The following is a 27,532-nucleotide window of genomic DNA, read 5'->3' on the forward strand; positions in this document are numbered from 1 at the left end:
AATTTGGATATTTTGTTATACTGTAACGTTATGCTTTCACACACTTTGTAACACTTAACGTTAACACACTTGGTCCATTTCTCTCTCAAAGAAGGATTTGTACGACACGCAGACGTTATTTATTATCAGTATTATGCCGTGCATGACAACAAGAGAGAGAGAACGAAAGTGAGCAAGAGAGGGCGAGAAAGAGGAAGAGAGCGAGAGACACACACAACTATGTCGATGATCCCTACGAGTTAGGAACGCGCCGCTCAACGCGCAGTGCAGACTGCCACTCTACCACCTCCAATCACTAAAGAATTATCAACACTTCTGTTATTTCAGACCGTTCAAATATTGGCGTCTTAAACGGTGACAGAAATTCACGCCACAGGAATATATCAATTTTCAATGTCAAAGTAAAGGAGCATCGCTGATTCTAAAGATGGAGAAATGAACCACCGGTGAGGCTTAAAGGTAAGTTCACGCTGTCATATTTTCTTTCATGTTTCCCATCACGAGAGTATGAAACGAGGCTTATTCGTGGTGGCTCACGCAAAATGTGTTGACACCTGCCATTTTAAAATGCACCATAAATAATGTGATTTTTTTGGTCGCTACGACATGTACAGCGTATTTTATCTACAGATTCGGAGTGCAAAATAGAGTAACGTTATACAATTTGTGAAATTGTTGTGTTGATGTGAGATGCGCCACGTTTCCTCGGATGTTGGCCCTCCGACCGGCTTTGTAACCCTAGACAGTCCGACAATTCATCACAGAGCTGCAGTGTGCCACAGACATATGCACAGCGTATATGATATTAGATATTGATTAATATGATATAATATAACATCTCGTATGAGGACCATCAATAGTTATTTTTATGATTACATGCATTTTAAATTTGCTTTTAGTTTATTTTTATATTGTCATTGATCATGTAAAGTATCACTGTTGTATTGTAGTGCGTATATAAACTAATGCATGCATATAAATGAACTGTGTGTTTACAAAATATTATGTTGACTGTATTTAGTACATACTCCAGTATGCACTGTTTTCTTTTTCTAAAGCAGATCATTGGGTTCATACATACCATGGCACAGAGGTCTTTAGCATACCTATTATGTTAAAATATATATTGTGAGAAGAGAAAAAGTATAAATACTGCAAATTAAGAAATTATAAACTTGGAACAAAAGCCTTAACAAATATATATTTTAAATTAAATGCAAGTCTCTTATGCTGCATATTTAAATATTTTGCAGTGCAGTATATTCACAGTATAATCATTGTATTTCTTGAGGTATAGTTTTACAGAAACAATTGCGTGCCATTAGATTTTTTTTATTTAATATGACTGCTCTTACGCAATGGATTGCTACTAATCATGATAAATTGATATTAAACATTATCAGTATTATATAATATTTTTCAGTGAGCATGTGCTACACATTTACAAGCAAAGTGTCTTAATAATTATTTATTATGCAGCATATGTTACATGCTTTCTCTCTTCTCACTAAATATTAATTAAGCGTCTTGAGGTCACTCCCTGCCTCTGTGCAACTGGTTCAGTGGGTTGTAACAGCTAGTAAACATTTCATTTATGTTCAGTTTTTGTCTGACTTGATCTGTGCTAAAGTGCCTATCTGTGTTCAGCAGTGGGGTCAGCTGTAGATGAGTTTCCTGCACCATGCCGCCGGGGGTCTATGGCATGCTGGATATGTTGGAGGGGGAGGGTCGGCAACAGGTCAATATGGAGTTCCTCCTCCCCACGGGTATCTACCTCAACTTTCCCGTAGTATACAGTGACACCATTAGTGCCATCAAGAAGGTGAGAAGGAGACCTTCTGATTACATGTAAACACTAAAAATTCAAGTTTGTAGACATTGAAGAAATAGAACATCATGCATAGTTGACAAATAACATGGACTTTTTAAATGAACATCAAGATTTTAGGTTAAAAAAGGACAGAAACACCAGAAATATACAACTTCTAAAGTCTTTCGATACATTAAATAACAAAATTTAAATCATTATTCATTAAACGCCCCTTGGTAAGTTCATGAGACCTAGCAACGTCAAATTTGTGAACAAATCTTTTTTATGAATCATTTGATTCGGTTTACAAATTGGTCTGAATGTTTCATGAGGGTGAGTAAATGTTGAATAACTTAACAAGAGCTCATAAAACGGCATCAATAATAATTAAAATAACACATAATATTAATTTAAAAAAAGGAAAATGCTGTTTAAATATTTTTAGTTTGTTTAAGTGTAACATGTAACTCTGCAGGAAAATTCAAGTACACAAAGTATTTGATTAAACAAATGAGTCACACAATAATGTAATCAATATGCTTAGTAAAACTCAAGTTTAGCTCCTCTCTGCTGAACAGACTGTTTCTGTGCTGGTTACTGCTGGTTTAGCTGGTAGACCGCTATAGGCATGATGTTTGCCATCCTGAAATGCTTGGTTTTTCTTGTGAAGCTGGTTTAATAAGTAAGTATTGCTGGTTAAGCTGGTCAGGGTATCTGCCAGTGCTAGTATCACATGCTGGGTTACATCATTCAAAACACAGCATATGCTGCTATCAGATTCTCTGCAATAAAATGATTGGAACCGACTGTAGTCAAACCAATTGAACGCATTATATCTTGATTTGTGTCTTAGATGGTGTGGAAGAATGCCAAGAACGAGCCTCTGTTCAGTGCCCTAAGTGACCCAGATGCCTACGTCTTTACCTGCATCAACATGACCGCAGAGCGGGAGGAGCTGGAAGACGAGCAGCGTCGCCTGTGTGATGTTCGGCCGTTTATGCCCATTCTCAGGCTGGTGGCCCGGGAAGGAGACCGAGTCGAGAAGCTCATCAACACCCAGATCAGTCTGCTTATAGGGAAAGGTTTGTGTCACACTGGTCCTCAGATGAACTCAGAGCTGTATGGGCGGCTCACAATGGAAGCAGCATTGCATTTACTCAGCACTGCAGCAGAATGATGTGGTTTTGGCAGCTGTCCAGCAATTAAGAAGAATTTATGCTATGAGCGTGAGAGGCTGATTTGGAAAATTTGTTTTTTAAAGATGTCTTGGTTTCGATTATTTCCCAGTTTGTATTTTTTTATCATAGGAAATCATTTTGAGAATGAGGACGTGCCACACAATCTGTGCATGTTGCCTTCTGCCTAATTCGACTAGCTTCTACCAAGTGTTAGATGAATTTGCGCCAAAATACCATAGAGTTGAATTGGTATCGGTGCCAACAAAAGTTATGGGAAGTATTTTCTTCTCTCTTTTAAAAGTCATTCTTTATTTTTCTTTGCTAAATACATTATACAGGGATTGTACGGTTCGTTGGGTTTTGTTATTTGCATTTAGCATTGTTCTTCCCTGGTGTTTTTTCTACAAAACCTTGCAGAACAGATTTGTAGTTTTTTTTTTTTTTTTCACAGAGAGGTCTCACTATATGGTAGTTTTATTATTTGTTGGACTTAAAGGGTTAGTTCACCCAAAAATGAAATTTCTTTCATTAATGACTCCCCCCAATGTCGTTCCACACCCGTAAGACCTCTATTCATCCTTGGAACACAGTTTAAGATCTTTTAGATTTAGTCCAAGGGCTTTCTGTCCTTTGAATGTAAGTGTATGTCCACTTGCTGTCCACGTCCAGAAGGTAATGAAAACATCATCAAAGTAGTCCATATGTGACATCAGTTGGTTAGTTAGACTCTTTTGAAGCTTTGACAATACATGTTGGTCCAAAAATAACAAAAAATACGACTTTATTCAGCATTGTCTTCTCTTCCGTGTTCCTCAAATAAAAGATTCAAACGGTCATGAATCAGCAGATTGATTCATGATTCGGATCGCCAGTGTCACATGATTTCAGCAGTTTGCCAGTTTGACTCGCGATCTGAATCATGAATCAATATGCTGATTCATGACCTTTTGAAGAGAAGACAATGCTGAATAAAGTCATAGTTTTTGCAATTTTTTTGACAAAAATGTATTTTGTTGTACAAAATGTACAATGCTTCAAGATATTCTAATTAACCAACTGATGTCGTCACATATGGACTACTTTGATAATGTTTTCATTACCTTTCTGGACATGGACAGCAAAGTGTACATACACATACATTCAAAGGACAAGCACTCGGACTAAATCTAAAAGATCTTAAACTGTGTTCTGAGGATGAACGGAGGTCTTACGGGTGTGGAACGACATTGGGGGGAGTCATTAATGAAATAAATTTCATTTTTGGGTGAACTAAGCCTTTAATCTCGGAATTCAAAATCAAATGTGGACAGCACCGTTTTAGCATTCTAACTTTCACTTTATTCTAACTGGTTAAAAATCTCATCTCCACAGGTCATCATGAATTTGACTCCCAAAAGAACCACGAGGTGAATGAATTCCGAACAAAAATGCGGACGTTTTGTGAGGAGCGTGCTCAGGTGCGCCAGATGTTGCCATGGTATCAGTGGATGGAGTACAACTTCCCATGTGACTTGGAGCCGTGCACTATAGTCGCACAATCTGGGAAGTCACGCAGTGTCAAAAAGATCCTTGTCAATGTGAAGTTTGAGGGCAGTGAGGTGAGCGCCATATTCATATATAATTCTTTTATGCTACAATTTAACCTTTTTAATAATTCATTACTTCTTTATAATGCTTCTTTCTGTTTGTGTTGATAATGTAAAATTGAGCATGTTATGTAGCCGTTGACAATTTAATCCCCACATGCAAAACATGCAGAAATCTAATTTTAGACTGACATATTTTCTGCCATTGATTTCACAAATCGTAACAATCAGGAGACGTTTGACACGGTGATTATGTCACTGCAGCATCTGCATGCACACATGGGTCTCGCTGACCCAGTTTTCCAAATTGAGGCCTTTGATAGTATTTAAATGTGTTGTGTTGCCTGTCAATCCCCCACCCACTCAACGTGAATGTTATGTACCTATGATCTTTAACTTTGTAATGAGTCTGAACTGTAGCGTACAAAAACTCCAGCAACACTTGTTTTTATAATGCATGACATGGATCAAAAGCCAGACTGTTTCGACATCGCATTTGCAGAGAAAAACAATTGCATTATGAGTAATTAATTGCACTATTGTGAGTGCACATCACTCTATGTGCACCAGTGATTATGAGGGTGTTTTGTTCATTTTTACTATATCAAGAGCATGTTTTTTCCGACTTTTTTGAACCAGGGACCTATTTCATAACACAAACTGTTCAAAGACCCTAGATAAGTCACTGTTACCATGGAAATGAGAATCATGGCTACCATGACCACCCACTCCGATAAAAACATAAAGTCTCCCCACACTCTCAATCAGCTTGGCAGTCCTGCAATCCCAGTTTTTTTTTATTGTGTATATTAAAGCAATAGTTCACCCAAAAACCCAAACCTGTATGAGTTTCTTTTTTTTTTGTTGAACTCAAAATAAGGTATTTTAAAGAATGTTGATGACCAGACAGTTGATGGTAGCCTTTGACTTCCATAGTATTCTTTTTTCCTACTATGGAAGTCATTGGCTATTGTCAACTGTTTTATTACTGATGTTTTTCAAAATATCCTCTTTTGCTCAACAGAAGAAAGAAACTCTCACTAGTTAGGAACAACGTGAGGATAATTATGCTGTAATTTTTGGGTGAACTTTCTCTTTAAGATGCAATTTTTTTTTTTTATTAAAGTTTTTAAAAGTTTGGGGTTGTAAAGTCTCTTATGCTCTTTATGTTGGTATTATCTCTTAAGTCTGCATTATTTAATCAAAATACAGTTAAATAGTAAATTATTATTACAATTTAAAATATCTGTTTTCTATTGTAATATATTTAAAAATGTAATTTATTCCTGTGATGGCAAAACTAATTTTTCAGAATTATTACTCCAGTCTTAAGTGTCACATGATCCTTCAGAAATCATTCTAATGTAGTCTAATCATTCTTATAGTAACTGTTGTGCTGCTTAATTTTTTGTGTGTAAACTAATTTAATGCAATCCTTGCTGAATAAAAATTGTATGCATTTTTTTAAATCAATTTATGATAAATTATCCATTTAGAGTTTTTTGACCTGCTGGTTATGAAATGGAATCCAGTCTGAGAACTGCTCAATATATCTTCTAATTGCCTTTCATATTTTTAATACATAGGAGAGCTTTGTTCTCCAGCAAGATCCACAGGACCTGCCGATGGTTCTGAAACGAAACGCCCTGAGAAAGAAATCCACCGTGTTCCGATCGGCAAAACAGGAGAAGCCAGAAGACTACACTCTGCAGGTTAACGGGAGATTGGAGTTCATTTATGGAACATATCCACTCTACCAGTTTAAAGTAAGTCTTTGAAAATCAACAACATCTTCTCGACTTCACAGTTGCATTGTTTTAAATATTCACCTGAAAGCACCACACTTTCAGACTCCAGCCATTCGTAACTTCTTACTTAAATTTGAATGTAAAGTCCAAACTAGAGGCTAAGTAACTACTAGCTAGTTTGTAACTAACTCTGTTCTTTATTCAGTTTTGCACCATTTTGCACCAGGTTGCACCATTTGTAGTTGTATAAGAATGTAGCTAGTAGGACGTATGCTCTCCGTAAAACAGGGTTCCCACTCATCCTGGAAATCCTGGAACATTTATGATAAATTTTCTAGTCCTGGAAAACACATGAAAAATGAGAGAAAATGGAAAATATTGCTGTTGTCCTGGAACTTTGTTTTTTTCTTTAGCTGAGTACAAAGGGTTTATTACTGGCCCAAACAATTACCTGCAGAAAGTGTGATGTTCAGGAATGAGTTTTGACACGTGCGAGTAGTGAATGATGATGATAAGTCTTGTGTTGCCACTTGCAGCAAGTAGCTAATGTTATTAACAGCTCAAATGTATGCAGTTATTGTTAACTGGTAAGCAGCTACCTAAACACATACAGCTCTGAAAAAAATTAAGAGGCCACTTAACATTGATTTCTTAGTGTTAAGTGGTCTCCATTTTTTCCAGAGCTGTAATTTTGATATAAACTTGCAGTTGTGAGTTATAAATAAGAATTGCGTGATAGAATAAACTCGCAATTGTGTTATAATGTCAGAATTGTTTGATAAACTTACAATTGCATGTGATAAAGCCAGAATTGCAAGATATAAACTCACAATTGTGAATTATAGTGTCTATAAAGTGACAGAGTGGCAATCTACCTGTCACTCAAGTGGCCTCACCCTTAATTATGCAGAACTTTAATAAATTCTATATTTTTCTATAAAAAAATCTGCTAGAGTTGGCCATTTTAACATGGGGAGATACAGATTTGACTCCCTTTTGGAGCCTGTCTCTTATCGGCCAGTTGATGAATTGCAGTTTTAATCACTTTTGTGTTGGCTGCTGCTTGGGCGCAATGCAAAAATATTGAGTAGTGAGTAATTTGTAATTTTCTGCCCATTTACGACCCAGACAAGCACAAAACTCATCTCTCACTGATGCCTGCTTTAGGTCTTTTTATACCTTGTCATTTATTGTTTTGCGAGTCTTATTCCATTTTGCTGCAATGTAAGTTTTGTCAAGCTCTTCAGAGGCCTTGATTTGAATATATAGTAGGACTTCACAGCTCTGAAACAGTTGTTGATTTAGAAACTGCTTGTACCTGCAAAGATGAGTCATACATCTCTACCAGCCTTCAAAACATCAACTACATTGAGGATAATGTGATTTCAGCTGCATTATGCTACCTAAATGAACAGGCCGCAGGATCTGACGATGATTAGTCCAGGAGTACTGGATCTGGTCCAGTCTTTATAGTCTACATTTTGGAAAACAGGAACTGATAAAACCATCTGTACCTCGGCTACCATTTCCGCCCCTTGTCATCTATCTATGTGTGTCTGTTCACAAAAAAAAAAAGAAAACACATTAATCTTGTGCTCTACCTCAATAATTTTTTATTTAAGAATATTTGCCATTTTATTGATTGTGAAAGTGGAGACATGACAAGAAATTATATATATTGTTTTATCTTTATTTTATGTTCTCTCTTTTTTTTTCTCGCAGTATATTTTTGCTTGTTTGCACGGAGGTCTTACCCCACACCTGACTGTGGTGCATCATTCAGCCATCATCAAGTACCAGGAGGAACAGGGTGGCCTAAGTAACCAGGTATCCAGAAGCCGCGCTCAGTCCAAACCACCCCCACTGCCTCTGAAAAGGGTGAGAAGGCACTTTTACACCGGAACACCATCTGTTATTAACAGGGGAACTACTTATCACATTTCTTCTTGTAGATTGTGTTGTAGACTTCAACCTCGGTGAACTCGATTTGCAATGCGACATACTTGCAATAATTTACCCATGGTGACTTTTTGGCAGTCTGTGACCCGTTTCATGGAAGTGCTTTGAATTAATGAGATGGAGCATACATTTTTTTCTGTCCTAGTTGTATAGGCTTCTGGAATTAAAAATAAAATAAAAATTAAATGTATCAACTCTACTAGTTTAATGAATATTTTATTAGCATGACTGTAGCTCAGCTGTTATTAAAACAAGCTACATTTTTACATTTTTATGGCAATTTGTAACTATTTAGTATTTTTGATTTTGGCGAATTGGTGGCTAATTGTTATAAATTTGTGCAATCTCATTCATATGTGTTTTAATATGATCTAAATCTACTGCCCTACTGACAGTTACGTGTAAATCACATCATACAAATTCTTAATGGCACCTTGTAAGATTATTTATAACATTAGATGTGAAGGGTCACAAAACGCTTCATTGATCATTTTTGTCATGTTGTTTTGGGAACTATGATTCTTTGTTAAGCAATGAAACATTAAGCAATGACCACTAATTCATTTGAGTGACTGCACAGACATCATTTAATTAATTAATATAAGATTTGTATTAGATTTAGTGTAAATGTATAAGCTTTGTGTAAACTAATACATTTGATGCAGTCATTTTAATGGAGAACTTGTTCTTGTGGCAAATAAATTCTTTGGTTGTACAAAATAAATTGTAGCCTTTATTATTCGAGTTATGTATTTATTAAGATATTACCCTCCAAAATAGCTTTAATATAGTCTACAATTTGTCAGCAGTTTGTAGCGTAGCTAACAATTTAATTTGCTATCTTTCAAATCAATCAATCTTCAAATCAACTTCCCTAACACTACTAAGGTGGTGCGTTTTTTCCTGTGGTTGCCTGATGTATATGATATTCTGATATTAGATAAAAGAGTGATACTGAGCCAAATTCACTGCTTGGTTTACATTTGCAACATTGGATTCACACACATGTTAGTTCCTCCTTTAGTTTGGTTTTGTTTTCTCTGTAACTGTCAAGCACGCTCAAATGCGTGCACAGACGTACTCCCACACTCACTTTTTTAGTCTGCAATGTAAATACAAAGATATGACGAAGATAATATGTTTAAAATGTAACGTATATATATTTTCTTCTCAACAGCAAAACACATCTTCCCTGTGGTCCATCCAGGAGCCTTTCTATATATACCTTCTACAGGGTAGCCGAGTTAATGCGGATGAGGGCATGAAGGTAAAACTATTTTTGTTTGTTTGTTTGATTGTTTGTCTGCATTTGTATATTGTTGGTTGGTCATGCATTATGTTGTTTAGCGTCTCAACTGTGGCAGGTAGTGAGGGGTGAAATCATGAACACTGTGGTCATGTGACCCTGACCACATATTTCCCATAATTCATCAGAAGCGGTTAAGTGAAACATCAAAACAGGAAGTGGGGAGTGACTATCTGGCTTTACGGCTCTCTCTCTTGGGCCTAGATTCTTAGAAAAGGCCAGCACTGTTGCTTATGTTTACCACTTGCATCTCCTTTTTGCTTGTTAGAGAAGGCAACAGACATTGGCCGGTTGTTTCTATTTAAAAAAATTCATGAGAAATGCATGTAGGCTGATTTTCAACGAAGTACGATTATTGAAGTTGTGCACAATGTTAAATGTATTTGCATGACAAAGCATATTACCATTGCACATGTTGTAATTTGTCTTCAAAGCAAATTAAGAAATAATTTCTGTCTTTCATCAATTTATGAATAAAATATAAAAAAGTTTATGAATATTTTTAAAAAAATTCTGATTAAAAATTGCGTTTAACGTTCATCTTGAACTTTGTTATAGTTGCGTTTGGTCGCTTAAATTACCATAATTTTATTTTGTTCATTGTTTTAATAAAACAGCTCTGAATTTCTATTTATAAATCTCACTTTACCTTATTAAAACTGTAGGCTAACACAGCATTGTTTTCTTGGTGAAATAACGGCCGTTCAGTGGCTGTTATGAGACATTTCTGAAGTAAACTAGCTCAATATTACAATATCATATTAATAAACGCTGGATGACTTGTGTTGCTAAATGGCATGCAATTAATTTTTTTAATATAGCCCATTATATGGCAGAGAAAATGCTGTATTATTGTTCCTACAAATAAAGCTTTTTCTGATTATGCTATGTTAGCCACTTGACAAAATAGTGTTGTCTCTGATGCAAGTAACAAATGTGTTACTCGCAGTAAATTAAGAACCAGATTCAAACAGTAATACTAACTGTTTTAAGCTATATAACAATGTTTAGTAAAATTATTCGATAAAAGTATCCAAACAGTTGCTCATCTGTCTAATAAAACGCATTATGTATTAAAGCATCTTTTGTTTCAGTGGTTGCTATCGAAGTTCAATTAAACGCAGATATGACGTTATTGACAGCTACACTAAATAGCTGATTTCTCTGGATTTAAACATTTGAGATAATGTAATTGTTCTACTGTTTTTTTGAACTGAATTGAAACTGAATTGAATTGCACAAGCCTTTTAAAGGAAGCATTTACACAATTTATTTGTGTTCTGCTGTAGGAAGTTAGTTTCTGTAATTTGTATGGGTATCTTAAAGCCTGTACTACAAAAAAATCTGTTAAATATATCCATTATTATTGCTTACAAAAATATACAGTTTAACTTGTTAACCTATTCTCTCGCTATATTTGGAAGGTTGTCACAATGGGAATAACTATTAAAATGTGCGACAGCTTGACCCAACCAGAATTTTTATTTATTTCTTTGGTTATTTGTTTACCCAACATCTGCGTATATTACAAATATGGTTATATTATAAAGTTAAAGTTTGGAGTTCACAAATGTTCAATTATTATTAAGTATAAATTATAGCTTATCAAAGATTTGAACTAGTTTTTTCAATCAAACAAACAAACAAACAAACAAACAAACAAACAAACAAACGAACGAAACCACTGCTGGAGAAAACATATTCCTTGTGACAACTGACCTGTGTAACAAGTTGCTCTCCTTAACTTGCTTTTCCTGCCAGACACTCATGTACTTCCTCATAACTCATTACATTCATTCATACATTCTTTCATTTTAAAAAAAGAAATGAAAGTAGGTTCCCTTTCCTTAAAACTGTACTCTTTAAGGCAGATTTGAGACTAATTTCTGCAATCATTATCTTTCTCTCAGCTGGTGGTTCAGGCTGGCCTCTTCCATGGCAGCGAGCTCCTGTGCAAAGTGGTGACCAGTAATGAGGTCAGTGTTTGCTCCGAACCTGTATGGGACCAGAAATTAGTGTTCGACATCAGCGTGAGTGACCTGCCTCGTATGAGCCGCCTCTGCTTTGCCCTCTATGGCGTCATCGAGAAGACCAAGAAGCGCCCTACCAAAAAGAAAAACAAAAGAGCGGTACGTTTGTTCATTTCAATAGAAAACAAGTCACTCAGTCACAACAGGCTGTCTGACGAGAGATGAGACACCTTACAGATGCTATACTTGGAGTGGTAGACTTGCATGGATAGCGAACACATTCACAGTGAATGTTGTTTCCAAGTCAAATACACATACAGATCATTGCTAGTATAATCAGTATGATGCAATCCTTTTTAAACCCTGATGGCAGGATGTCGTGGTCTATTGCCTACTTAAAGGGATACTTCACTCAAAAATGAAAATTTTCATTATTTACTTCAAACCTGTATGAGTTTCTTTTTTTGTCAGAAAACTATTTAAGGGGGATTTAAGTAGATAATGACACATTTGTCATGTTTGGTGAACTATCCCTTTAATGTGAGTAACCCAAATTAGTTGTCAAATCAGAAATCATCAGCCCGTCTGTTCCTAGCCCGGTCTCTGAAATATAGCGTGCATTGACAAATGAAGGTACGATGTTGAAATTCCCAGGTGTGTGTGTGTGTGTGTGTGTGTGTGTGTGTGTGTGTGTGTGTGTGTGTGTGTGTGTGTGTGTGTGTGTGTGTGTGTGTGTGTGTGTGTGTGTGTGTGTGTGTGTGTGTGTGTGTGTGTGTGTGTGTGTGTGTATGGTGGGCTGCCGTGGCTCAACGCCAACGCATCCACTTCTGCTTTCAGTGTAACTTCTCTTTCAGCGAACTAGAGAAGAAGTCTGCATGGTTGTGAGACATAAAAAAAAAATGCCACCTTCATTGTTCACGGAAACCCATGTTTGGCTGTACCCGTGTGTTATGTTTGGTTGTTGAATCTTATGGCTTTGAAATGTATGTATCAACAATTTGTATAATTATTTAACTATATAATTCGACAAAATATTTACTTGTAGATAGGATAGGGTTATAGAAATAATAATTATTTTACAAAATTATATTTTAAATTATACTACAATTTATTATGAATTATAAATGAATGCGATTTTATTATAACAAAAATTTCTTCAGAACTACACTTAAGAGTTTAAAATTGTATTTATATACCGGTATGTTGTGTTTGTGTGTGTAGATGTAGGCAATATTGATTTAAATTTTTTGGTTTCATTCATTATTTTTAAGATTTCGACTAAATAATGTAGATGTTGGATTTCAATGATCTTTATTTTATAAATTATTTAATCAAATTCAAATTTACCTAAATAATTTATAAATAATCTGCAAACTTTTTTGTTAAACAAACTTGTTAAAATGGGCAGCTATTTGCAGCAAACCTTTATTTATTTATTTGACCATATTACTTTTTCCCAAATATATATACAATTTTTTGATTTATTAAGAAATTATTTATGACAGACCCCTTCTAAAAATTCTTTAGTGAATGCAGAAATATCTGTCTGCACTAATAGCAGCACTGAACTTGACAATGGAGTATACTTAGAGTCATACACAAGATTTGTTTTATTAGTATATCAGTAATCACTGCTGCTGTGCTGTGGCTGGAACATTTGGTTCTGCTAAATTATCACCTCCCACAACTGAAACATTAGTGTAGTGTTGTTTAGATGACAATGTCACCTCCCACATAAAATGACTATTGTGTTAAGTGCAATGTCAATATGGTGAATTTACCTACAAATCACCCCTTTTTCCACAGGACTGCCCATTGGCTTGGGTTAACACTATGGTGTTTGACTACAAGGACCAGCTAAAGACTGGAGAATTTTCCATGTCCACGTGGCCATCAGTACCAGGTACTTTAAAATGCCCCAGGTACATGCTATTTACAGCTTCTTCTTTTGGTATGACCTTCAATCCCCAAGATATTTTAGGGATTCTGCAGTACAGAGTCACATGTGTGTGATTATATAGTATTGCAGACTACGTCCCCCTATTTTTAATAGTTCTTTTTGGTTTAGGGACCTCAGTTTTAGTCTAAACAGGTCAATGACTTTATTTTCAGATGATAAGGGTGACTTATTGAATCCTATGGGCACCGTGGAGAAAAATCCAAACATCGACAGCACAGCTGGTCTCCTGATTCGCTTTCCCAACATCAGACCACACCCCCTGTATTACCCTCCAATCGAAAAGGTGCTTTTTGTGGTTCTCCTTAATGTTTGTGTTCTTCTTGTAATGTCTTATGTAATATGTGTACTTTTATGAAAATGGTGTATGAATGCTCAGTCATAATCTTCCTATTGTTTTTAGCTAAATGAACTGGGTCTGAATGGTGAAAAAGTTGTTGCTACAAAAGAAGAGGTGAGAAATTGCATTCATTGGTCTGTTCAGAGGCGAATCAAACAGATAGATCAGTCATGCACAAAATGGAAATGGTTAATACATTAGGCCCTTTATGTCTACAGCACTGTTAAGAGGAGATGTGGTTTGCTGAAGCATTGAACATTTTCCAATGATTTATTCATATCGCTATAGATGCTAAAACTACTTTAGTAGTCTTTAATCTCTAACGAAATTGACTGTTTTCTTTTAGAACCTGAAACTGAGAGAGATTGTTGACAATAAAAACTACACAGAGTTCTTTGAAGACGAAAAGGAGCTTCTGTGGAAGTTACGTTTTGAAGTGAGGCAGCGATACCCGGAGAGCCTCTCCAAACTACTTCTCATCACCAAGTGGAACAAACATGAGGATGTGGCTCAGGTAAGATGAACCACTGGTTCCCTGGGATATGATTCTTTTCAGGCAGTGAAAAATAGAAATTTTCAAGGTGTACCATATATAAGTTTTTATATGTTTTTATTTGAGTCATTTAGACATTTAATCTTCGGTAAAGAAGTACTGCAAAAAAGCTAAACCAAAAAAAAAAAAGCTAAACAAAATAATTTTCATAATCATAAAAATATAAATAAACAAGAATTTTAAACCAATCGGCCATTTATTTCTAAAGCACAATAAAAGTTGATGTCATCATTGATAAAAAAAAAAAAAAGCTCATTGTTGAAAAAAAGGAAAAGTACTTCCAAATTAAATTACATTAAAAACACTTCTTAAAGATAACACTGGGGGGATACAATCTATTTGGTGCCTCGGGATTGATTTGCTATTTCTTTACCACCACCCAGAATGCTTTTTTTTCTAACTTCATGGTTTGAGAGGCTTTTGTACACTCCCTCTGCATTTTTTTTCTTTTCTCAGATGGTTGGTTTGTTGAGGAAATGGCCAGAATTGCCAGCTCTACATGCTCTAGAACTTCTAGACTACAGTTTCCCCGACCCTCATGTCCGCTCCTTCACCATCCGCTGCCTCAGGAATTTGAGGTGGGTGGCACCGCCTCTCTAATCATCACCTTCTCTTGAGAGCTCTAAAAAAACTTGGGATATCTGTCTGCATGTCTCTGTCTTGCATACATGTCAAAATTGTAGAAAAAATTATCTTTATTCATATTGCTTTTAACATTTGTAGAGATATTCAAATGACCCTTCCAGGTGTAAATATTGCAACATTTTATATATAAAAGTATTACTTTTATATAATATACTTCACCCTAAAAAAAGTCCTCTCACTTAACTGATTTGTATTGTATTTTATTTTATATAGAAATATATGATCATAAAAAAGATGAAAGTGAAAAATAAACTGAACAATTTTCACAGACATTTGACAAACAGTAATAGAATGGAATAGTCCCTGAACTCTTTTCACGCCGGTGTTTAAAAAAAGTTTAGGTTTTTATAATTTTCACAAAAATGTAATGACCCATAGAATATTTTGTTGTATGAATATCTGAGATGGCTTAAATTTAAAGGCCACCTATTGTGCAAAATTCACTTTTACATGGTGTTTGAACATAAATGTGTGTTTGCAGGGTGTATACACAACCATCCCGCTTATAATGATAACAATCCACCCAGTGCTTTTTTTATCCACATAAATCATAAGCACCGTCTCAGAACAAGCCAGATTCTGGGCAAAGTGACATTACTTTGCACAGGCCCCTCCCATGACTCCCATGTCATTTCAGCATAGGCCTTGAATGAGGGTTCGCTTATGTCTGTGCAAATCATTTCACTCCAGACTGCCTTGTGGATGATAAACAATACAAGTCAGGCTTTGCTAAAAAGTTGTTATTCAAGGATGGATCTGTACCAACTGTTTGTCATCCAGCTTACAGTATCTGGAGTGATAGGCCTCCTTGTCACGGCAGTAATGAAAGGGAGAGTGCACACTTTATTACGCTTCATCTTTTGTGTGAAGCCCGCCACGCGCCCTCCCAGGATTCTCTCACTTTTAAAAAATCACACAAGGCTTCAAGGGGATCGCACACCGGACGCAAAGCTCAGCATCGGGCGTGCACATTATATAGGCCTACGCGCAAGCTCAGCTTTGAATCCACTTCTGACAGGAAGAGCTGCACGCTGTGTGCATCTTGTAACACATGGTGAAATCAGTACATTGGCGCTCTGTGGTGCGGCAGGATTTTGAACAACTTCCTGATTTGCCGCGGACAGGCACCGAATGCTGCCGCCGGTGTGTGTACACTCATTGAAAATAATGTGTTCGAATTTTAAAGACGTGGCACGGTGCTGTAATTAGTTTTGTATGACCTGACAATAAATGTGTAGGCCTATATAATGTTATATGCTAAACTGATTTTATTTCGGGTGCGGGTCGGGTGTCGGTTCTATTTTAAGCAGGTTGGGTCAGGTTGGTTGCGGATTTTAATTAGTGTTCCATGTCAAAAAACGGGTCGGATGCGGTTCAACGCACCGCGGGTGCCGATTTACAAAATTGGACCCGTGCAGGACTCTGACCGGTATTACTGGTGTTGTCACGCACCGATAAAACGGTGGGAAAACACAGCTATTTAGAGTTTCTCTTCTGACATTTTCATTCCATGGGATGAGATTGTTCTGACACCAAGCACATGCTCTTGAAGCTCCGCCCTCTTCTCGCCCTCTTAACATGCTGTACAAAATGATCTATGGGGTATTTTGAGCTAAAACTTCACATACACACTTTGGGGACACATTTACATCTTGTAAAAAAAGCATAATAGGTGCCCTTTAAAATTAATGTTTTTCTTTTTCAACAGGGATAATGAGCTCTTTCAGTACCTCTTGCAACTGGTTCAGGTTCTGAAGTATGAATCCTACCTAGATTGCGACTTGACCTGTTTCTTGCTGGAGAGAGCCTTGGCCAACAAGAAAATAGGTCACTTTTTGTTTTGGCACCTCAGGTATAAATTCATCTTCTTATAGTGCTCTTCAGCGATGCGCCCCCCATTCCTCTCCGTGTAATTTAGGCTTTGTTTTTTGCTTTCGCTAAAGGTCAGAAATGCATGTGCCCTCAGTCAGCTTGAGATTTGGACTTATTCTGGAGGCATACTGCCGCGGGTGCATCTATCACATTAAGATCTTGATGAAGCAGGTTTGTTGCACTCATTCTATATATTCTCTTGCACATGATTTCTTTTTAATTTTTTTGCATATGTGACCAGATGTAATGTTTTTTTGACACTCGGGCCCCAAACTTAACACTTGACTTGTTTTCTCAGTTACTCATTCTGGTAGTTGTCACTGCGTTGTGCCTTTTCTTGCAAGAAACAGCGCCTGTTCTTTCAAGCACATAAATATACATGTATAAATATAGTAAGGGGTACTGGAATACGTTTTTCTCTGTAGCAGCAGTTCCACAGTGACAGTGCTCAGAATTCATCTTCATTTGAATGTTTAATAATAGCCAAACCACTGGAAAGGAAGGGGAACTGTACTATGCTGCTCAAAGTTTGCAGCTGGTTTTACATGCCTTCTCATTATATTGATTATCACATTCCTGTTAAATGTCTGATGCTGTAATTCAGTCTTGTGATAGTCACCAAATTGAATGCATGTTCATATGAATATGCACAGTATATGCTTATTTTCTACTCTGTCTCCTTCAGAACGAGGCTCTGAATAAGATGAAGGCTCTCAATGACTTTGTAAAATCGGGCTGTCAGAAGGCGACCAGGATACAGACTACAGAGGACATGAAAGTGTGCATCAAACAGGACACATACATGGAAGCGCTCTCTGAGGTCGCTTCCCCTCTCAACCCAAGCATCATGCTGTGTGAACTCTGGTACCATTCACATTTTGTTCTGTATAAATATGTTGTATGTTAATAATGCAATATATATACTCGAATCTTATAATATAACATAACACTTTATTTTAGGGTTCAAAACTTGCTATTAACTAGTTGCTTATTAGCATGCATATTACTAGGATATTGGCTGTTTATTAGTACTTATAAAGCACATATTAATACTTATATACCTTATTAATACTTAATACCTTATTCTGCATGACCTTATTCTACATCCCTTAATCCTACCCAACACCTACACATAAATGCTACAAAAGCCTTGCTATAGCCTATTAATACGCTGTAAATTAGTAGTTTGAAGCAAAAGTTGTAGTTAATAGTGTGAATGTGTTCCCCATACTAGAGTGCTTATAATATAATATAATATAATATAATATAATATAATATAATATAATATAACATAATATAACATAATATAATATAATTTATACTGTGTTGAATGCTTAAATCTGATGAATGTTCTGAGGTATGCAATTATTTTCTGGGAAACGCACAGCGAACGTAGTTCCAGGCTGCTCTGGTGACCGCATTACAGTTCCATATCACTTCGCATAGTTAACTGATATTACAAGAGTTAAAAAAAATTAAAGCAACTTAAAGGCTATAAATGACATTTTTTTACTAGCTAGGTAATAACAGCGCTGTTTAGAGACGCACAGAGGTAGCCTAACTCACACAAGCACACAATATATTATCATCATATTATTATCATCACTATAGAGTATTGTTATTTTGTTGTCTTAAGAGATTTTTAGAGGTTGTTGCGTCATCTTAGCAAATTTAATGTCTCTGTTTATAGGGATAGTTCACCTAAAAGTTAAAATTCTGTCATCGTTTACTCACCCTCTAATTGTTCTAAACCTGTATAAGTTTCTTTCTTCTGTTGAACACAAATGTAGATTTTTTTCAAGAACACCCATTTCCGTACCCCTTTGGGTTCCATGGTATTTTTAATTTTTTTTCCATATTATACCAAAATATCTTCTTTTATGTTCAACAGAAGGAATAAACGTGTATGAGGGTGAGTAAATGATGACATAATTACATTTTTTTTGAGAGAACTAACCCTTTAATATGCCACAGATGGCGTGTGATTTTTAGCTGTGTAGATTTTATGATAACTGGAATGATTGTGCAAAACACTCTTTCGAGGTACATCATTCATTTTTAACGTTTTATAGTTTGTTTCAGGTTTCTAAGCTGTAACAGAATCTGCGACATGATTTAATGTTACTAAAGCAATTATGCTTTAAGTAAAGCAATTTTAAGTAAAGCAATTTAATTCAGTAATGCAACTAAAATGTCATATGCGTTGCAGATAAGTCACGTACTGCCAGAAAGCAAAAGTACTATTTTGCAACCATGTGTGGATGTGTGCTGTTTCTTGATACTAATCTTTTTTTGTTTCAGCGCTGACAAATGTAAGTTCATGGACTCAAAGATGAAACCTCTGTGGCTGATGTACAAGGACAAATTTGACACTGTGGGAATTATCTTCAAAAATGGAGACGGTATGATTACAAAGTCATATTGCCTAACTTTTTGGCATTCGGGGGACATATAATTTCTGCTTTTGTAAATTAGTGATTTTGAAAACACTTTGACCCTTTTCTGTGTTTTTTTAGATCTGAGGCAGGATATGCTAACCCTTCAGATGATTCAGCTAATGGATGTTTTATGGAAAACGGAAGGTCTTGATCTCAGGTTTGTATAGTTAACTTTGTTTCGTCAAGCTGGTAATTTGCATAAAAGTGACAGTGTTTATGCAAGGTATAAGCACTTACAAATGACTTTGATTTATGATTTATTTGTTTCTAAATTGTATATATATACAGTATGTATATTTTTAAAATATGTATACATATATAAAAAAATTTTTTTTTACATCTTTAAGACACCACACTGCATCACAAAAAATACTTTCCATGTTCATTTGTTTGGTCTCAGAATGCTGCCTTACGGATGCCTGTCAACCGGGAATAAAACGGGTCTCATCGAGGTGGTGAAAAACTCGGACACTATTGCAAACATCCAGAGAAACAACAGCAACAGTGCAGCCACTGCTGCCTTCAACAAGGACGCTCTTCTCAACTGGCTCAAATCCAAGAACCCAGGGTGAGTAGCAAACCCTCTAACCTTACACCGCTCCACAGCCCGTGTGGGGTGATCGCTGCAACTATGTGTAACATAGCTAACAATTTAGCATAATTTGCGATGATAATTTGAGTTTGCATGAGCTATGAATGCCATTTACTTCTCTCAAACCTCAACTGAGAAGGTTAAGCCTCTCTTGGCTTATTTGACCTTTTGGTTTATGTGAAACTATAGTGTAACATCAATTGTAGTTTGGTTGCAGAAGGTGCAGCATTGGAGTAAATTTACCCTGCATTCTGCTGCGTTTACAATTTGATTTTGTTTTCCACCAAAGTGGCTTGGTGTGCATATGGTTTTGTAATAATAACAGCTAAGGATACACGTTGAGCACCAACATGAAACCACAAAGCATGTCGCATTGTGTAACAGTCTCCTTTTGCAAGTCATAGATCTTGTAAGAATGGGGGTGGGTGACCTTTTCTGGAAGGCACTAGTTTGGGTCTTTTTGGGGTCAAACTAACCCTCGGCATCAGCCTTTATTTATGTAGGTTACTTGCGGACATGACTGACCTTTTAATTTCTCTGATGTTTTCGCATTTAGGAAACTAACAAAGCTAAGTGTATGTGGCTAACCCCCCAAAAAAGAAAGGAAAAAACAGCAACTCACCATGATGCATGCATGATTTTTTCCTCACGAATCCTGTTTATACATGACCTCTTAAATTCCTGAAACTAGTGGGCAATTGACTATAGACACTGATGGCTTGTCTGATACGTATATATGCCCTCTGTGGACATATCCAGTTCTGTTCGCTAGTTGTCCGCTTACTATAAATGTTACGCTATACCACAAGGAATCATTTACATCAAAATATGAATTAAAGTAATAAAATGCATTATTTGATTAGATATTTTCTGAATCTGTATCTAGGGTACAAATGTAACCCTAGATACCGTGTAAATGTTTTTTTATTTAAATTTATTGTATGATTTTCGTGCATATTCATGACTACATAGTGCACAAGTTTAGAGTTTGCATTTGACATTTACTTGCCAGTTTTTCCAGTCGTCATTTACTTGCCAGTTTTTCCTGTCGTCATTTACTTGCCAGTTTTTCCAGTGTTTTTTTTGTCTGTTGTCAAAAGCCATTTAATGACTTTAATGACTGATATGAGAAGGTCAGATTAAAAGTATTTCTAATATGGCTTCTTATGGAATCTGAGTTGATGTGGAAAGAGGGCTCAAAAGGGAGACAAATTATATATTCACCCGGGATATTAATGTTGAATGTTGTGGTTGAGTCATAAATAGACTGAAAAGGATCTGACAGAAGACACTGTGCTATATATATATATATATATATATATATATATATATATATATATATATATATATATATATATATATATATATATATATATATATATATATATATATATATATATATATATATATATATATATATATATATGTATATACACACACACACAAACATATATTTAAGAATTATGTATATATTTAAGAAATATTTGCATGTAATGGTTCTCATGATAGGGTTATGGGCTGGAATATAGTTTGTACAATATAAATTGTAATGGAAATTGTTTGTTAATTGTTTAACATTCTACAGGAAGGCAGCAAGAATGGATTATGAATTAAAATATTATTCTTTCTTTTTTTTTAGGGATAAACTGGATCAAGCCATTGAGGAATTTACCCTCTCCTGTGCAGGCTACTGTGTAGCCACATATGTTCTGGGAATAGGGGACCGTCACAGTGACAATATCATGATTAGGGAAACGGGTCAGGTAAGAATTAACTCAATGCCTCACGAGTGCTGTGCAATCATAAATTATATCACAAGATGGCACCAGTAGCATCCATATGTGCTGTAATATGGGTTGCACTTTTCATTCTATTTCACATACGCAAGGGTTATTGCAATTTTATAAGAGTCTTTTAATTTGGAATTTCATAAATAATTTTGTACGTTTTGAATATTTTTCTGTATTGTTTTCAGTTATTCCATATAGATTTTGGACACTTTTTGGGGAACTTCAAAAGCAAATTCGGGATCAACAGGGAACGTGTGCCTTTCATTCTGACATACGACTTCGTCCATGTAATTCAGGAGGGGCGGACCAACAACAGCGAGAAATTTGAACGGTCAGTGCATGTTTTATAAAATATCTTAATTCTCAAAATTGATGCCACAAAGCTAGTTTGCTTTTTCTGACTTTCATTTAGTTTTTTTCCATTCTAGTCTTTTTCTAGTATAGTTTTAGCCCAGAAATCTAGACGCACACTAGCGGCAGCAAATCTAATCTCTGCCGTGAGTGTCGTCTATCAACTCTCAGTACACTTCTCTGCTGTAAAAACCAAACTCTGGTCAGGCCAATCACATCATGTATAGAGTCGGTGGGTGGGGCTTAACATAATAACGGCAGAGTTTCGCTTGCGTGCTACTAGTTAACACAGAAACTGGCGAACGGCGGTCTTTCGAATCGGCTTTGACCGCGACTCTGGAAGACTTGGAGTTAAGCTTTTCTCTCAGAAAAGAACAAAGAACGCCACTGAAGTCATTCTTAAAAAGAAAAGATGTGTTCGGAGTTTTGCCGACCAGATACGGCGAAAGTTTAATCTGTCAACTAGCTCCACTTTTCGTTGCTCTGGTTGGTTGTAGCACTATCCAATTGTGTGCAGAGGGAGTTTGAAAGACAACCGTTTATCCCGACCCTCAGGTTTAAGCCCTGTCAGTTGTGAGTTTCCAGACCAAACATCTTGATGTGGGTCTGGCTTGTCAGGCTAGTATAGTGAAGTATTTATCACATGTTCAACACATGTAAAACCATCACACAATTTTTTTCTTTTTTTCTTTTTATGCCTGTCATATAAGGAAAACATTGGCTGCTTATATAACCTTGAAGCAGACTACATATATGTCTAACCTAATAATACATAGAAAGGTTTGTTGAAAAAGGGAAAATGTAAAAGTCATAACTAAAAAAGGAAAGAGTTCATGTGTGCTTCTCTTTGCCAGGTTTCGTGAGTGTTGCGAACAAGCCTACAAGATTCTTTGCCGGAATGGGACTCTTTTTGTGAATCTTTTTGCCTTGATGAAAGCTGCAGGACTCCCTGAACTTAGTTCTTCCAAAGACATCCAGTATTTAAAGGTAAGAATTACCTCACGACAGGTCATTTATTACTGCTGATATTTGCAGTTTCTCTAGTGTATGAAATATCAAATTTAAACTGAGGACAACTAGAGGAAACTTTTTTTATTTTAAAGTACAAAACCTGTCCTAATTAAAAGAAATCTAATTGTTAAAAAATATTGAATCCCATTGATTGACTGGGAACACCACAAGTATAAGAAATGCAGGGTATCCGCGGGGTCTTGAAAAGTCTTAAAAGGTGATAAATCAATTTTGGGAAAATTAAGACCCTTATAAAGTATTAAAAAGTCTTATCACGGCTTTATAAAGTCTTAAATTTTGAAAGTATTTTGTTCAAGCTTTGTCAAAAGAGTTTGACTCCAAAAAGTATTTATGAATATATTTATTTTCATCCCCATAAGTATTAAAAAACAACCGGGTACTCAGTCTGAGATCTGCTCGGAGCGTGCGCGCCAGGGATGGAAATTAGCGCCACCACGCCACCAGCCAAATGCGGCTGATTTAGAGTTGTGGCGGGTAAACTCGCTTCACCTACCGAACTGTTTCACCTCTTTGTAAACTTTGTTCAGTGCATGCGAGTGCTGCCGTATGTGCGCATATGACCAGTCGTTTTCTCCGTCATCACTCGCGTGCGCTGTGAGACTCGCGCGCGCTGAGAGAAGATCTGATGCTGTGCATTATCCGAGAGCGCGCGCGAGTCTCACAGCGCGCAAATATTGAGTTCTCTTTCAAGTCTTGCGCTTAAATGGACAAACTCACACAAGAAGTATGTCAACATGTCCATCTTGATGAGTATCCTAGCAGACATCGTCTGAATATGCCTTAAGTGAACTGTATAGTATGCACAGTCGAGAAAGACGAGCATATCCCTGCCTCAGGTCTTAAAGGCGCAGTAGCCTTTACTGCTGCCTGAGGGATGTCCTTATATTTAGTTTGACATTAAACAATGCTCTTGATTGAATAGTTTTTGTAAGTTTAATAAGGATTAATCTTTCATTTAAACAGTTAAATATGCAGTTATTTTACATTTGATTACTTTATTCAATTGCTGTACCTTTCTGCAGGCCAGTAGACCTGTACATTATTATTTAATGAACACATGAGTGAGGTCGAGTTAAACATTCTAGTTTGAATTTTATTTTTCGGTTTTCGGCTTTGGTTTCTTCTTTTTTTGTTTCGGTCAAGAATTTTGATTTCGGTGCATCCCTACTGACAATGTTCTGCTCAGTATGTTGTCAACACGCTTCAAAGATGCCAGAACGAATAGTTTCATTCATGGGACTAAAAACCATAAAACTGGAAGCCATAAAAGACCACAAATCATCGTGAAAATATCAGGAATTCATTGAGACTTGAGATTAAATAAACTGCCCAAGTATTGTAGAGCTTGTAGTATTAATTTGTTAAAAACAAAAAAGTGTCTGGTAAAAACATTGAGTGGTAGACTTTGAAAAAAGTTAATTTCCATCCCTGGCGCGCGCTGTCTACGGGTGACGTCATGTATTTTGCGGAATGCGCAGTTAGGTAATGTGTTGCCCTCCATACGTTGTAAAACAGATATGCAATATAAACAATACAAAATTGGCCTACGATAGAGATTTTAAGTCTACATTCGACTACAACTTAGCTTTAACTGTTTATTAAAGGTTTGTTGCCGATAAGAACTTGAAGTGCGATGAGGTCTTAAAATATTTTGAGAAGGTCTTAAAAAAGTCTTAAAAAGGTATTGAAATTAACTTCAGGATTTTTGCATATACCCTGAAATGGAAAATAGCATGAAATGAATGATCTTCTTTTTTTCTTTTCTTTTTTGTTATATCGTATGTGAGCAAAGTCAAGTTTTTAGTCTCGTGTAGCCAGACCATTAGACTAAGGTCTGGACGCCATTGCAGCTTTCATTAGAAGGCATCTGATCAAGCACAGTTTGTTTTGTTCTGCATAATATATAAAGTGGATGTTGTGCAAGTTTACTGCAACAATGGCGTTGTTGTCACAATCTTCTTTGAAGATTCATCAATCATGAAGATTCCCCCTCATGGAATCTTCTTCCGTGAGGGGATTTGGCGACACTACGGCTTTGTTTCCGGGCGGACCATTAAAAAACGTGACGCGTGTACTGGAAATTTGTATAGAATTCAACCAGATGATGACTTAGAAACTTGTGAAGTGTGTTAATTTTGTGCCTTATGCATCAGACGCTTAACCAAAGTTCTGTTGGTGTCACATCTAAAGCTGAGGCTGTTAAGTTTTCCAATGCGAGAACATTGACGAGTATTTTTACGGGGGGAAATGTCTGGAACTCGATGCGAGGGTTAGGGGGAAAATGTATATAACTTGACAACGTCTTGACATTCCACCTTCATTGTGACTTTGTCCTTACAGGACTCTTTGGCACTGGGGAAATCTGAGGAGGAAGCTCTGAAGAACTTTAAAGTGAAATTTAATGAAGCTCTAAGAGAGAGCTGGAAGACCAAGGTGAACTGGATGATGCACACTTTTGCCAAAGATAACAGATAAATGGAGCTTGATCACAAACTGCTACAGGAGATCCACCGAAACCCTCTTGATGCTGAGTTTTGATTTAAACCGGTGCAGCTTTGAACAGAAAATATATGTTGCACTGCTGTCTGGTATTTATTGCATTATACTACCATGCAAAAGCAAAATGCAGTAGCTAAACTGAGTTATGACCGATATGTGGCCAAATTCAGTGTTTTGCTTTTGCAGGGCAGTACATAAATCAACAGCTGTTTAGCGAATGTTTACATCTGTGGCATAATAGTAAATCGTGCTATACATTTGTTTTAATGAAACCAACTGCTTGAAATAAGAGTAATTTCAGATACACAATGCACTGGGAATTGAAGCTACTAATTTAACAAACTATTGGCGTGCCACTAATTTAACTTGCATCTCTGGTTTGTTTCTGGTTTTCTACACTTGTGTACCTGCACAAAGAGCAAGCAAGATTAATGTATTTATAATTTCTAACTGTAAAGCATAAAATAAGTGACTTGTTTTGAAGAAGAAAGCACTTTGAGTGTTTTCATATCGTTTACATTTTCGTTTCAGGAATTTAATTTTTCCGTTTACATGAACATGTCTTGGTTGTACATATTCTTTTGTGTATCATACACATATTTACATTCCTTTAAACAGTATTTTTTTATTTGAATTATATGTAAAATATGAAAATTGTTCATGAAGAAAGCCTTTGTATAGTGGTGTACATGAGAAGACATTTTGTATGTCACTGTAGAAATGAGCCTTAAATATTTTGTATTTGTGAGGTATTCTGTGCCTTTAGGATGAGACACAAGCCATCTTAAAGATGTGTCCAAAGAGTGTGCTTTTTGTTCAGTGAAATGTATGCCTTGTACTACTGTACTATAAATCAGGGCCAATGTGGAGTATTGTTGCTCTGTCGAAAATTGCGCCTGTTAATTGTGTGCCTATTTTGAATATGGAGTCAGTCGAACGTGTGTTTTCTCTTCCGGTTCAGCCATAACCAGTTCTAGAATGTGATCACCACAGTATTCTGAGTCTACTGCTACTTGTTTTTTCTCATCACATGCACATATGTAGTTTATTTGCAATATTTTAATGTCCTCTAGAATGTGAAGTTTTGAAGAAGAGATAAAGTAAAATCCATATATATATATATATATATATCCCCTATAAACACCCACTGTATACATTTTTAATAATGGCAGGAAAAAAGGAACTTGCACATAGAATGAATCCATGAATTATTAATTTTAGTATTTGTCAAGGTGTTGATTACCATCTATGACTACTAACGGAGTACCTCTCATGCTATGGTCTTGTCCAAATCACCATTTTATTTTTTGATGATCTTTAAGTTTTTTATCCACTTCAACAGTGTGAAACTCTGGGATCTTGGTTTGCTAATGTACTATTTCATTTTTTCCAATATTACTCTTTGTTACAGTTTTTACCAGTATGATTTGAGTGATGAAGAAGTGCTATTCATTCCATTTTCTTTTTTGCCATAAATTATTGATTCTGAAGCCGATTGATTTCTGGGGTATTTTATTGAATATTATATTAACATATAAATTTATATTTATATGAACAGAAGCAGTGGTAATGATCTGTGTATGTGTCTGAGGATTGAAATAATAAATTGGGCCCACAAGGACCAATTTACCCGATTTCACCCGTGTGAATTTCCAGAATTCATGTTAGTTTGGGACAGGAAGTTTAATTTGTCTGATCAGCATTTTAATGTTATTAATGTGTGTGGGGAAAAACAGAAAGATGAAACAGAGATGAAAAGGGGAACTGGAAATGCATGAGTCCTCCATCTTTATTGTGTGATGAATGAGGCTTTCCCAGTGTGAAGAGTACAGTACACAAGACTGCTGGGAATCTCTTAGTAACATGATCTGAGACCAAAGGCCACAGAATACAGTGCTGATGATGA

The 27,532-nt window shown here is 36.1% G+C and overlaps 1 protein-coding gene across 2 annotated transcripts; it reads left to right on the forward strand.

Moving 5' to 3' along the window:
- On the forward strand, window positions 1-27,121 carry pik3cd (phosphatidylinositol-4,5-bisphosphate 3-kinase, catalytic subunit delta). 2 transcript variants are annotated; one of them, XM_067445937.1, is made up of 23 exons: window positions 1-459; window positions 1,651-1,822; window positions 2,664-2,892; window positions 4,360-4,586; window positions 6,161-6,340; window positions 8,045-8,200; window positions 9,459-9,548; window positions 11,498-11,716; window positions 13,364-13,460; window positions 13,670-13,800; window positions 13,918-13,968; window positions 14,201-14,368; window positions 14,864-14,985; window positions 16,761-16,904; window positions 16,996-17,095; window positions 17,610-17,788; window positions 19,226-19,326; window positions 19,441-19,519; window positions 19,763-19,930; window positions 21,594-21,717; window positions 21,930-22,075; window positions 22,950-23,082; window positions 25,468-27,121. In XM_067445937.1, exons 2-23 carry the CDS (start codon window positions 1,682-1,684, stop codon window positions 25,600-25,602), a joined length of 3,120 nt encoding a protein of 1,039 aa, XP_067302038.1. In that variant the 5' UTR covers window positions 1-459; window positions 1,651-1,681; the 3' UTR covers window positions 25,603-27,121. The 2 variants fall into 2 exon arrangements, with proteins under 2 accessions (XP_067302038.1, XP_067302037.1); XM_067445936.1 differs by having other exon boundaries at window positions 2-459; window positions 1,648-1,822.
- Window positions 27,122-27,532: the final 411 nt, after the last annotated feature.

This window comes from Pseudorasbora parva, chromosome 6, assembly GCF_024679245.1.
Source record: "Pseudorasbora parva isolate DD20220531a chromosome 6, ASM2467924v1, whole genome shotgun sequence".
In the NCBI taxonomy this organism is placed as follows: Eukaryota; Metazoa; Chordata; class Actinopteri; order Cypriniformes; family Gobionidae; genus Pseudorasbora; species Pseudorasbora parva.